The sequence below is a fragment of the Scyliorhinus canicula genome, chromosome 14, assembly GCF_902713615.1.
Source record: "Scyliorhinus canicula chromosome 14, sScyCan1.1, whole genome shotgun sequence".
Lineage (NCBI taxonomy): Eukaryota > Metazoa > Chordata > Chondrichthyes > Carcharhiniformes > Scyliorhinidae > Scyliorhinus > Scyliorhinus canicula.
The window spans coordinates 44040801-44055229 of record NC_052159.1 but is presented as its reverse complement, the minus strand read 5'-3'; the positions used below and the strand labels follow the sequence as shown (position 1 = coordinate 44055229).

General features: G+C 48.9%; 1 protein-coding gene across 4 annotated transcripts in view; it reads left to right on the top strand.

Moving 5' to 3' along the window:
* wdr95 (WD40 repeat domain 95) overlaps positions 1–14429 on the top strand; it is a 199440-nt gene that overhangs the window by 54949 nt on the left and 130062 nt on the right. For 3 of the 4 annotated variants that reach the window (XM_038819069.1, XM_038819068.1, XM_038819070.1), the window contains one exon: positions 13609–13662. In XM_038819069.1, coding sequence (XP_038674997.1) covers positions 13609–13662 — 54 coding nt within the window. Of the gene's footprint in view, positions 1–8265; positions 8375–13608; positions 13663–14429 lie in introns of those variants that run through there. The other variant, XM_038819071.1, reaches the window with a different exon arrangement.

The window sequence follows — 14429 nt, the reverse complement described above, 5'->3', positions numbered from 1 at the left end:
CAAGCAAGACATCGATTATTACACCTGGGTCACAAATTGATGACAGAGGAAAATGGCAACACCTCTTATGGGTTAGTGTGCACCACCACAATGACCAATGGCTACAGAAACTTGGCAACAGGTACCAATGCTGAAAACAACAACCCATAATAACACTTGGAAGCTTCATGTGGACATTTGTGGCAGAAACTGTCTCTCAAGGATTGGCCTCTAGCCATCAGCAAGGATGCGCCATAAAAGTATAAGACATAGAAGTAGAATTAGGCCACTCGGCCCATCGAGTCCGCTCCGCCATTCAATCATGGCTGATATTTTTCTCATCCCCATTCTCTTGCCTTCTCCCCATAACCCCTGATCCCCTTATTAATTAAAAACCTATCTATCTCTGTCATAAAGACACTCAGTGATTTAGCCTCCACAGCAAAAAGTTCCACAAATTCACCACCCTCTGGCTGAAGAAAATCTTCCTCATCTCTGTTTTAAAGTATCGTCCCTTTAGTCTGAGATTGTGTCCTCTGCTTCTAGTTTCTCCTACAAGTGGAAACATCCTCTCCACATCCACACTATCCAGGCCTCGTAGTATCCTATAAGTTTCAATAAGATCCCCCCTCATCCTTCTAAACTCCAACGAGTATAGACCCAGAGTCCTCATACGACAAGCTGGGTAGCACGGTAGCATGGTGGTTAGCATAAATGCTTCACAGCTCCAGGGTCCCAGGTTCGGTTCCCGGCTGGGTCACTGTCTGTGCGGAGTCTGCACGTCCTCACCGTGTGTGCGTGGGTTTCCTCTGGGTGCTCCGGTTTCCTCCCACAGTCCAAAGATGTGCGGGTTAGGTGGATTGGCCATGCTAAATTGCCCGTAATGTCCTAAAAAAGTAAGGGGGGGGGGGGGTTGTTGGGTTACGGGTATAGGGTGGATACGTGGGTTTGAGTAGGGTGATCATTGCTCGGCACAACATCGAGGGCCGAAGGGTCTGTTCTGTGCTGTACTGTTCTATGATCTATGTAAGCTGTTCATTCCAGGGATCATTCTTGCGAAGCACCTTTGGACCCTTTGCAAGGGTAAGATACTCCATCTGAAATGGATTCTTTGATGCATACCCATCATCTTTCATTGCTGGAAAGATGCAGGCAATGGTTAATCTGTTGTAAAAGCAAAAACACACCTATTTCATTTACCAGATCAAATACAGATAATTCTTTAATAACCTCTTAAAACTGTCAGTCAAAATGTGAACACAGCCACCTGCTGAGATAAGTGGCTCTGGCGCTTTTGTAACTCATACTAGGCTCAAAGATAACAAACAGATCAAAAAGGTTAAGTGTTTGTAGTTGTAACAATGATAGTTAATTTTGTATTTGTACTGAGTAATGATACTTCCTTTGGAGATAAAATATATTAACATGGAAATGGTTTGAGAACATCCAGTTCTTGAGTGGCAGATTGGATGTTTTTCTTAAACTGTTAGCATTAATTTATTTGAGAACTGGGAGTTGCTGACAACAGGATCTGTTGAGATCTTGGTCAAATGGTGACAGCACATTTATATAATATGCCTTGAGTAATCAGAAACACTCGATAAAGAATGCTTTACTGAGCCAGGCCCTGTGCAGTATCTCACTTGTATCGTGTAGATGTTGTGAAATGTCAGACATTTCATTGTACTATTATTTTTGGTAAATAAATGATTTTGCCAAAATAAATAAATACATGTACCTGGAGTTCCCTAATTTTCTTCTGGCATCATGGTCGACAATTGGGAGAATCCCCATGGAAATTCTAGACAATGCAATTCTATGTTAATACTTTTCACCTTGACTCAGTAGAAGGAGATATTGATGGGGTTACATGACAAAGTATTGGAGGCTCATGTGGGGCATATATATTGACATCACCTGTTGGGCTAAATCCTTCTGTGCTATAAATGCAGCTCTCGTGGGGACGCGTGCCATGTCTCAGAGGATGATTAGTGCCTTGCATTTCAATCAAACTTTGAAGCCTGAATACTGTGCTAGAACTCTAGAGCGTCAACATCATTGAAGCAGCAGCCTGCAATCAAACACTCAAGAGCTGGACTTCAATACTATGGAATTCCCACGACCAAAGGGTAAGTGTGTGGATCAGTGGGTGGCACTTGAGCGTGGTCTCCCTAACATTCCCAGCAGAGGGATGGGGTCAGGGATCTAGGGGCCCCTGCTGTGGCAGGGGTGGGGGGGGGGGGGGGGGGGGGTGAATGTACAGAGCGAGGTTCACCAGCAAAACTGGCTCAGTGAATGGCACTACAGTGGGGGAGGCTTGGGGGATTTGAGGGTCCTGGGGCTGAAGCCCTAACTGACTGTTGGTCTTTCTCCTTCTCCAATTCCTCGCAGATATAAGAATATGGTTGGTGTTGTCGGACCTGCAGAGGATGCCCTCTCACTGCTGGTGGCAGCCCAGGTGGCCAGACACCGTCAAAGGCAGCAGCATTGATGCAGGCTGGAGGTGGCAACCCATGTGCAGGGGGCCACTAGACACCCTGAAGTCAGGGCTGCCCATCAGGACAAGGAGGAACTCAGAGGTGGAGGCCAGCAACGGTCCAAGGTGTACAGGTGTTGTTAGTCTTTCGATGAGATGATGGACAACATGTGTTGCAGAAGGCTCCGTCTAAACAAAGATACAATGCGGCATAACTATATCAACTTTGAGCTGGACCCGGCCCACCAAAGTGCCTGGCTGCAGGATTCCCCACCATCGCCGGGGTCCTGGGGGGGGAACCAAATGACACGCAAGTCCCTTCATTAACAGGAAGGGGTTCCACTCCCTGAATGTTCATCTCGTGTGTGACCACCACCTCCAGATCATGCACGTTTCCCAGGGAGTGTGCATGACAGCTACATCCTGGGACACTTGGAGATCTCTTGGAGGGTAAGTAGTACTCGCTGAGGTCCTGGATGATGACGCCAGTGCAGAGGCTGGAGACCGAAGCCGAGACCCAATACAACGAGGCCCATATTGCAACCTATGCTGTCATTGAGCGGTGTATCAGACTGCTGAAAATATGGTTCTGATGCCTGGACCACTCAGGTGGTGCACTGCAGTACACCCCCAGAGGGTCCTCTGTTTTGTGGTAGCCTGCTGTACCTTCCACGATTGGGCACAACAGTGGGACGACTAGCTGGAGCAGGAGAGACATGCGGACTTATCTCAGGAGGAGGTGGAGTACAAGGGGATAGAGGATAAGCCCGAGGAGGAGCCACAGGAGGAGCCAGAGGATGGAGGACAGGCGGTGACAAGGGTCTGGCATGCACGGAGGACCAGGGAGGTCCACATCCTCACCCAATTCTCATAGGACGAGGCTTTGTCTGTCAGCTCCCTCCCTCTTGCCCACCCCCCCCAAATACCCTCCTTCCCACCTAATCCCTTCCCCCCCGCCCATTTCCCTCATCCTGTCCCGACCACCCTCCCAGGGTCTGTGTAACATCACCCCAGGATGATGGGCCTGTGTCGGCATTGTCAGCAGGTATTGTACAAGGCAGGAGAGCGATGATAACTCACTGTGAGATTAGCTCTGGTGCTCCTCGGCTTATGCCAAAGTCTGACTCCTGTCTTTCTGCTGACACCCATCCTCTGAATTGGGTCTGTATCAGGGCGTTTGATCTTGGACCCCTGTGCCCTGCGGGTGCAGACAGACCTGCTGCGAAGATTTAAGCAACAGATGTATCAAATGTAACATGTTTTAATAGTGAACAGTTCTATTCTCCCTAGCTACAGATAGTGACCCCCAACCCCACAAGTGCCCACTCAGTGATTCTCTCTCTTCTTGATGTTCGGTGGTCCAGTGCTATGTCTAGGTGTGTCCCAGGATACATGTCAGAGGTGGAGGCAGCCTGTTGCTTTCCGTGCCTTTTGGCCTTTGATGTCCTTGGCAGATATCCTCTGGAAGATCTGGAGCCGGAAGGCCCCGGTGGTTTACCGGTATCACAAGCGTTGCCCTGCCACCCTGTTCTGCCCACTGCCCTTGAAATGCGCAGGTGTCAGGAGGGAAGGATTCGGAATAACTGTAGACCGCTGTTGTCTCCTTGGTGGCAGGCCCTGGGTTGGCCTCCAGCGCTTCCTTCTCCCTGACGGTGCCTGTGGAGCCCTGGGGCTCTCCATGAGATGGAGGAGCAGCTGGAGTGAGCTCTAGAGGCTTCTTGAGTCGTCTGGCACTGCCAGTCCCGGTGGCTCTCCATTGCCTGCACCATGGTGTCAATGCCCTCAGCGATATCCTAGGTAATGGGCCATGCTCTGCAGTAGCTGGGCAATGCCCACCTGCGTCTAGGACCTGTCACTCAGTTCATGATATCGAGGCCCTCAGCCATGGTCATCACGGACTGAGTCATGCCTTGAGCACCATCACTTAAAACACTGACCTTTTGCTGCAGGCTTTCTATTGCGGTCACCACCCTAGCAGTGTTGAACTCGGTGCCACGCATTGTCGGCATCATTTCCAGCGCCCGTAGCCTTTGGGACGCCTCCAATCAGCTATACACCTGCTGGAATGTCGCTGACAGCCCCTCCTGAATCTCACAGGTGTGTCTTATCACCTGCTTCAGCTGTGGGATAAACCTGTCCAGGGGCTCAGCACCTGGTTGGGACCCAGCTGAGTCCTGGGATCAGGCAGACCTGTGATTGCTGACTCCTCAGACATTCTTGCCTCCACCTGATGGGCATCAGCAACTATGTGGTACTCACCAGATTGTGCCCCAGAAGCTTGTCCAGTGATGTTGCCCACTGAGGTGTGTCTCTCTGCGCTGGTGGAAGGTGGGGATTGGGGCTGTAATGCGTCAATGGTGGTCTCTCCGAGGTGGTCTCTTGGGTGGTGGGGCGGGGGGGGGGGGGGGGGATGACTCTGGATGACCCTGCCCCATCAGAGGGAGATCCTGCGAGACAATAGACATGTGGGGCGCGATTCTCCAACCCCCACGCCAGGAGGGAGAATTGCGGGAGGGCCGGGCGAATCACGCCACGCCGCCCTGGTACACCCCGCGATTCTCCCACCCCCCCCCCAAAATGGCGTGTCACGTTTTGCGATAGGCCGCTCGGAGAATCGCCACTCGCCGTTTCTAACGAGCGGCCTGCCAAACCCGACAGGTTCACGTCGGCGCCAACCACACCTGGTGGCTGCTGACATCAACATCGGGTGACCGCTGCATGTGGGGTCTGTGGGCGTGCTCAGGAGGTATCTGGCCCGCGAACGATGCCCACCGATCATCGGGCCGGCTGATGCACCATTAATTGTACGCGTGACGAGTGCTTTACAAAAGTCAAGCTTTAATAGACTAGAACATAGCTCTGCGATCGTCTACAATGGAATGGACGATCGCCGGGCGTTTGTCCATTTATACCTCGTTAATGGAGGCGTGGTTAACTCAGCCTCTCGGCCAATCGGTCGAGAGGCACATGACCGACCAGGGCCAATGGTAAGCCGGTGTTCTGCCCCAATGGCAGACAGGTATGCAGATCATATCACCAGACCGGCGTCTCTAAAAGGCGCACTCTTTTCCCTCCACCGCCCTGCAAGATCAAGCCACCATGTCTTGCGGGGCAGCGGAGGGGAAGATGGCAACCGCGCATGCGTGGGTTGGCGCCGGCAAACCTGCGCATGCGCGGCTGATGTCACTTAGGCACCGCCGGCCGCGTCATTCCAGGTGCGCCGCTTTGATGCAAGCGCCAAGGCCCGGCGCGCGAAATTCATGCGTCGCTGCTCCTAGCCCCCTGGGGGAGGGGGGGGGGGAGAATAGAGGGCGAGGAGTGGCCTCCGACGCCGGAGTGAAACACTCCAGGTTTCACTGCGGTGTCGGCTGTTTGTCTCCCTTTAGGAGAATTGCGCCCGTGGTCTGTGAGTGGGAAGGATCATTTGTCTGACATGAACAACTCACTTGAGACAGGTCACCTGGGTGAAGGGGCAGTGAATCCTCACCTCTGTGACTCAGGTCAACCTCTGTGTTGATGATTGCTCTCTCTTCGGACAACCCCACGATTTTCAAGGTCCGGTCCTCATAGGGGGTGTGGATTTGAATCTCTGGTACTCCGTGACCCATCTTGGCCCTTTCCCGCTTATTATGGGCTATATTCTCCAGACAGACAGACAGACAGATAGAATTTACAGTGCAGAAGGAGGCCATTCAGTCCATCGAGTCTGCACCGGCTCTTGGAAAGAGCATCCTACCCAAGCCCACAGTTCCATCCTATCCTCGTAACACAGTAACCCTCCCTAATCTTTTTGGACACTAAGGGCAATTTAGATTGGCCAATCGACCTAACCTGCACAACTTTGGACTGTGGGAGGAAAACAGGAGCACCCGGAGGAAACGCATGCAGGCAAGGGGAGAACGTGCAGACTCCACACAGAAAGTGACCCAAGCCCGGAATCGAACTTGGGACCCTGGAACTGTGAAGCAACAGTGCTAACTGCAGTGCTCCCATGCTGCCCATTCCTGTGGGAACAAAGAGAGGGCATTGTGAACTGCATGCTTGATGGGTCAGGGGAGTCTATAGTAGGTGGCATGTGGGGACACCATACCTGGAGATGAAGGGGTTGTGCTGGTGGGTGCCAGTGGGTTCTGAGAAGCAAGCACGAAGATCGAATGCGGGGAGGCTGCGAGGTGTCAGCCAGTGATTTGTGAGAAGAGGGGCTTCAGAGGTTTTGAGGGGCAGCAGGCAGAACTGATGCCAGGAGAGAGGTGGTAAGTTGCAGCTCGGCTAAGGTCATTGGTCTTGTTCTGATATTAGATGGTGGTCCTACTTGTCACGCTGCCCGCACTGACGGCCGCTGCCACTGCCTCCCAGGCAGCATTGGTGACCCTGGAGCTAGTCGCCCAAACACCTCGGGAAACAGGATGTCCCGTCTTGCGTCAGTGGTGTAGAGAAGCCTGGCCTGGTCAGTATCCCCAAATCAAGGAGCAAGGCTGTACGCTGTCGTGCTTGTTTGTTGACTGGGAGTGACTGCTGAGGGAACGTTTAAAAGCAGCTCTCCCTTGTTAGCCGTAGGACTCTGAGATGGGAGTTGGGCGAGACAAGGAGATCGTGGGGGCTCTAAGCGCCGTTAAATACAGGTCGCAACTTCGGCAATGCGGCCGTTGAGGAACACCTCGGGCTGGACTCTCCGCAGACCCGCGCCAAAATTGCGTTTGGCGTGGGGACGGAGAATCGACTTTTATGCCCGAATTGGACCCGGCGCCGCTCTCGCGATTCTCCGGTCCCCAGAGAATCGCTCGCCCGTGAATCACGACGCGCGGCTGGGGGGCCATTGCCAGAGGCTCTCCCAGCGATACTCCAGTCCCAACCGGCCGAGTTCCTGACGGTGTGGTTCTAACCATGTCTTGCTGGTTGTGACGCACGTGCGGCGGCTGCAGCCTGCCCGTGGGGCGGGGGGGGGGGGGGGCCTTATGGATGGCTGGGGCAGTGTTCGGGCGGGCAAGATCAAGCGGTACGAGGCAGATCGGTGGAACCTTGTTTCTTGGTCCTGGTCCACGGTCCAAGTTCGCCATAGCACTCGGCGCTGCCGCTGGAGGCCGCCGCCGTGCACATGCGCGGACTCGGAACTGGAAATGCAGGGGTCCGTATCCGCAGCTAAAGCTGTGAGAATTACTCTGGGCCCCTGCCCCCTGAAGATAAGTGAATTGCTCTATATTTTTTTTCAGGAAAGTCTGGAGTAAAACGCCAGCGTTTTTACGCCGGCGTGGGGACAATGCCCCATTTTTTTGAGAATTCAGCCCCTCATCTATTGCGCCCAAAGTGAGACTTAGAAATGTTTTGTTAAATCTCGTCCAATATACCCCAGAGTTTGAATGGAGAGGTTAGAAAAAAATTCTGAATGCAAAGGGTTGTTGGAATAAGGAATAATGTGCTACGAGGGAGTGACTGAGGCAGGGGCTACAACATCTTTCAATAGGAAACTGGATCAATATTTGAAACTGAGAAATTTGCAGGGCTATGGGGTGAGTGTAATGAATTATCTCTGGTTTTCTGTAGCACCAAGGTCAGTGCAGGCTGTGCTTGTACGATTCTGCATGACAGAATGAGTCATGTTGTGGCTGAATAAGCCTGTTTTTTACAGTTTTTTGAACATTGTTATTGTTGCGAACACTGTGTCCTTGAAACTTTTACCACTTGTTCCAGGTAAGTTATTTCTTCCCTTTTTAATCAGAGAACTAATTTCCAGCAGCCAGCCGAAATACTTACTTTAAATTGAAAATATGCGAAAGAAAAGAAAACCTTGCGACGCTCCCTCTATTCTCAAACCCAAATCCCATCAGCTTTTCATGGTACACTTTACTGGAGAATGCTTCCTCTTAGTCCTTGACTGAAACACTGTCCACACACTGAAACATTTCTGTTTGCAAGACAGCAGTGAGTAACCAGTTTCTCAGAGAAGTTAACTGTGATGTTGAGTAAGATTTGGGCTAATGTGTAATGGATTGTTCGGGTGCTCGTGGTGCAGTAGTGCAGAATGTAAATACTGACAGTGCAGTAATGTTAAAACAATTGTGGGAATGGATATACTGTCCAGTTTTGGCTTGAAATCCACCGTCCAGAATCTGTGGGTACTTGTCTGTTTCAGGCACAAGTTTACAGAATTGTGCGAAGCAGGATTCTGTTTTTTCTTCTTTATTCTTTCATGGGGTGTTGATGTCACTGGCAAGGGCAGCATTTGTTGCCCGTTCCTAAATGCCCTTGATCTGAGTGGCTTACGAAGGTCATTTCAGAGGGCAGGCGCGATTTCTCCACCGCGTTGTGCCTGGCACCGATCTCGTGCCAGGTGCATTGCGGGTCGGGTCCAAATTAGGATTTGCTCCCAGTGCGAAACCTCACACGAGTCACCTGACTCACGCCGCCCGGCACGACGATATTTAAATGAACCATTAGGCTAATTTAAATACGTGCAGGCTACTTGAGGCCGCATTCACCCGGTGCCCAGGTGAACCCGGCCGCACTGGTGAGGCCTCATCCGGATGCCAAGTAGTGCTGGTCTCCACAAGCTGAGACCAAACCCTCTCGGAGTCTTGGAGGCTATTAGAGTCCGCTGGGTGGTCAGGCACAGGGCAGGGAAATACCCTGGCACTCCCCTGGCACCAAGCACCCTGGCAGTGCCAACCTGGCAGGCTGAATGCCAACTTGGCACTGCTTGAGTACCAGTTGTCTGTATCTGGGTGCCATGGGCACTGCCCAGCTACCGTGCTGGTGGTGCCAGGGTGCCTAAGTGCCATGTTGGCACTGCCAAGGGGCAGGGCCTAAGGGGAACCATGCCCATGAGAGGGAGGATGAGGGGGGTATGAAGAATGAGGGTGAAGGGGGTTATCGTGGGGGCTTATAAATGTCAGGGATGAAGGGGGGGGGGGGGTGGTCCTGACAGAAGGGGGGTCCGAAAAGGGGACGGGGGCCTGAAAGGGGGTTTCCTCACTGACCCCATAATGGGGTGTCATAAGAACATAAGAACATAAGAACTAGGAGCAGGAGTAGGCCATCTGGCCCCTCGAGCCTGCTCCGCCATTCAATGAGATCATGGCTGATCTTTTGTGGACTCAGCTCCACTTTCCGGATCGAACACCATAACCTTTAATCCCTTTTTTCTTTAAAAAACTATCTATCTTTACCTTAAAAACATTTAATGAAGGAGCCTCAACTGCTTCACTGGGCAAGGAATTCCATAGATTCACAACCCTTTGGGTGAAGAAGTTCCTCCTAAACTCAGTCCTAAATCTACTTCCCCTTATTTTGAGGCTATGCCCCCTAGTTCTGTTTTCACCCGCCAGTGGAAACAACCTGCCCGCATCTATCCTATCTATTCCCTTCATAATTTTAAATGTTTCTATAAGATCCCCCCTCATCCTTCTAAATTCCAACGAGTACAGTCCCAGTCTACTCAACCTCTCCTCGTAATCCAACCCCTTCAGCTCTGGGATTAACCTCGTGAATCTCCTCTGCACATCCTCCAGTGCCAGTATGTCCTTTCTCAAGTAAGGAGACCAAAACTGAATATAATACTCCAGGTGTGGCCTCCCTAACACCTTATACAATTGCAGCATAACCTCCCTAGTCTTAAACTCCATCCCTCTAGCAATGAAGGACAAAATTCCATTTGCCTTCTTAATCACCTGTTGCACCTGTAAACCAACTTTCTGTGACTCATGCACTAGCACACCCAGGTCTCTCTGCACAGCTGCATTGCTTTAATATTTTATTGTTTAAATAATAATCCTGTTTGCTGTTATTCCTACCAAAATGGACAACCTCACATTTTTCAACATTGTATTCAATTTGCCAGACCCTAGCCCATTCACTTAACCTATCCAAATCCCTCTGCAGACTTCCAGTATCCTCTGCACTTTTCGCTTTACCACTCATCTTAGTGTCATATACAAATTTGGACACATTGCCCTTGGTCCCCACCTCTAAATCATATATGTAGATTGTGAACAATTGTGGGCCCAACACGGATCCCTGAGGGACACCACTAGCTACTGATCGCCAACCAGAGAAGCACCCATTAATCCCCACTCTTTGCTTTCTATTAATTAACCAATCCGCTATCCATGCTACTACCTTACCCTTAATGCCATGCATCTTTATCTTATGCAGCAGCCTTTTGTGTGGCACCTTGTCAAAAGCTTTCTGGAAATCCAGATATACCACATCCATTGGCTCCTCGTTATCTACTGCACTGGTAATGTCCTCAAAAAATTCCACTAAATTAGTTAGGCACGACCTGCCCTTTATGAAACCATGCTGCGTCTGCCCAATGGGACAATTTCTATCCAGATGCCTCGCTATTTCTTCCTTGATGATAGATTCCAGCATCTTCTCTATTACCGACGTTAAGCTCACTGCCCTGCTTTCTGCCTACCTCCTTTTATAAACAGTGGTGTCACGTTTGCTAATTTCCAATCCACCGGGACCACCCCAGAGTCTAGCGTATTTTGGTAAATCATCACTAGTGCATCTGCAATTTCCCTAGCCATCTCTTTTAGCACTCTGGGATGCATTCCATCAGGGCCAGGAGACTTGTCTACCTTTAGCCCCATTAGCTTGCCCATCACTACCTCCTTAGTGATAACAATCCTCTCAAGGTCATCACCTGTCATAACCTCATTTCTATCAGTCACTGGCATGTTATTTGTGTCTTCCACTGTGAAGACCGACCCAAAAAACCTGTTCAGTTCCTCAGCCATTTCCTCATCTCCCATTATTAAAACTCCCTTTTCATCCTCTAAAGGACCAATATTTACCTTAGCCACTCTTTTTTGCTTTATATATTTGTAAAAACTTTTGCTGTCTGTTTTTATATTCTGAGCAAGTTTACTCTCATACTCTATCTTACTCTTCTTTATAGCTTTTTTAGTAGCTTTCTGTTGCCCCTTAAATATTTCCCAGTCCTCTAGTCTCCCACCAATCTTTGCCACTTTGCATGCTCTTTCCTTCAATTTGATACTCTCCCTTATTTCCTTAGATATCCACGGTCGATTTTCCCTCTTTCTACCGTCCTTCCTTTTTGTGGGTATAAACCTTTGCTGAGCACTGTGAAAAATCGCTTGGAAGGTTCTCCACTGTTCCTCAACTGTTCCACCATAAAGTCTTTGCTCCCAGTCTACCTTAGCTAGTTCTTCTCTCATCCCATTGTAATCTCCTTTGTTTAAACACAAAACACTAGTATTTGATTTTACCTTCTCACCCTCCATCTGTATTTTAAATTCCACCATATTGTGATCGCTCCTTCCAAGAGGATCCCTAACTATGAGATCATGAATCAATCCTGTTTCATTACACAGGACAAGCTCTTGACCGCTTGTTCCCTCGTAGGTTCCATTACATACTGTTCTAGGAAACTATCGCGGATACATTCTATAAACTCCTCCTCAAGGTTGCCTTGACTGACCTGGTTAAACCAATCGACATGTAGATTAAAATCCCCCATGATAACTGCTGTACCATTTCTACATGCATCAGTTATCTCTTTGTTTATTGCCTGCCCCACCATAATGTTACTATTTGGTGGCCGATAGACTACTCCTATCAGTGACTTTTTCTCCTTACTTTTCCTGATTTCCACCCAAATGGATTCAACCTTATCCTCCATAGCACCGATATCATCCCTAACTATTGCCCAGATGTCATCCTTAAATAACAGAACTACACCACCTCCCTTACCATCCACTCTGTCCTTCCGAATAGTTTGATACCCTCGGATATTTAACTCCCAGTCGTGACCATCCTTTAACCATGTTTCAGTAATGGCCACTAAATCATAGTCATTCACGATGATTTGCGCCATCAACTCATTTACTTTATTGCGAATACTACGAGCATTCAGGTAAAGTACACTTATGTTTGTTTTTTTACCTCTGTTTTGAATCTTAACATCTCTAGTTTTACTCCTTTTAGTATTACTGGGCCTATTCACTGAGCTCCCCTCAGTCACTGTACTTTGTACTGTCGCCCTTTTTGATTTTTGACTATGTCTTCTCTGTCTTGCACTTTCCCCCTTACTGCCTTTTGCTTCTGTCCCTGTTTTACTACCTTCCAACTTCCTGCATCGGTTCCCATCAGTTCCCATCCCCCTGCCACATTAGTTTAAACGCTCCCCAACAGCTCTGTCCTCACTGACCCCATAGAGATTGGGGCACCCTTTCAAATTGGCGTCCCGATCTCTGAGGAGTCGGTGTCACCAGTGAGTTCAGCTCCCCACTGCTGACAGAATTTCTAAGTGGGGGTTGACCGAGGAGAAACTCCCCAAGGTCGAAAAAAATGACTAAGTGTGGGTAAATCCAGGTCTGGATCTCACCCCAAAAACGGATGGGAAACACCCGCCAAACTGGCACAAAATGACAGTTAAAAATGTTTCAGATGAATCACGCCCAATGACTTTGTCATGGATTTGGAGTCACATGTAGGCCAGGCCAGATAAGGAGGGCAGATTTCCTTCCCGAAAGAGGAATTAGTGAACTAGATCTTTTTTTTTACAACAATGGACAATAGTTTCATGCTCACCATTACTGAGACTAGCTTTCAGTTCCAGATTTGTTAATTGAATTTGAATCACAGCAGCTTCCCTGGTTGGATTTGAACCCACATTCCCGGGTAATAGCACGTGGATTGTTAGTCCAGTGACCTTACCACTACGCCAATGAATGATGCTCCTCATCTATGATGCACATAGGATCCTTACACAAATTTGGAGTAGCAATGGATTGGGTAAGTGTCATGCAAACTCCTCCCTTAGGTGCTGGACATATAATGGCCTATCTTGTGTAGGACATCTGGAGGCCAATCCAAAACCAAATACTTCTAAAAAATGTATTGACATTTGTCACCCATCTCAGATCGATTTATCTCCTCCCCCTTACTGGACTTTATTTAAAAATAAAGATCTGATTCACCAATGAAAGAAATCTGCTGTTCTTATCCAGTCTGGCCCAAGTGACACCAGACCTTGAATCTTATTTGCCCTCTGAAATGGCCTAGAAAACAACTCTGTAGTATAGGATAGGCAATAAATGCTGGTCCCACCAGTGCTGCCCACACCCCATGAATTAATGAATTCAAAAAATATCTAATACATAAGTAGTTTCTATTTATTTCATTTTCAGATTGAACAACAAGTCTCCCTGGAACATCTGAAGAGCATCCAAACTGCCTTTGAGGTGAATTTGTCCCCTTTTCAATCCAGCATACTGTCATAGATCAGAATTAAATTGTGATGAGATTTGAGTGAAAGATGTCACATTTAATTAGACAAACATCAAATTAATTACAGTATTATTCAGAAAGGTAAGACTATTCTGACATAATTATAGTACATTAAGCTTAAGTAAAATATTCCCCATTAAAATTATTGGGCGAGGTCTTCCGGTTGTTCACACCAGCGGTATCATCCAGTCCCGTTGACAGCGCAGCCCCGCCACAGGTTTCCCAGCAACATGGGGTGGGTTCAATGGGAAATCCATGGACAGCGATAGGACCAGAAGATCCCATCATCGGCCAATGGCAGGCCACCTCCCACCTCCGTGAAACACGTCACGGGGAGATCAGAGAATCTTGCCCGTTATTTCTCCAAAGTGCTATCCCTTGTTGCTAACTCAATTTTTAAGAAGCAATGTACAGAGCACAGAGTTAATAGCGATCCTCTGATTGCTGTTCACTGGATGCTGAGATGACAGTAACAGCCTCAGAATGTTTTCTGTGTGCCTTATTTCTGAGTTAATACGGGTGATGCGGCTGGCATCATTTGTGGGTCTGTTTCAGGCAAAAAACCCTTTTTAGTTTGGAAGCCAGGGTCCTATAATGTGAATAAGACCCCACTTACCATTTTTGGTCAGCGACGTCAGTGTGCATGTTCCAAACTATTCCATAAGTGATGGGACCAAGGACACGCAAAGCGAAGTGTTGGATTATGTTAAATTACCACAAA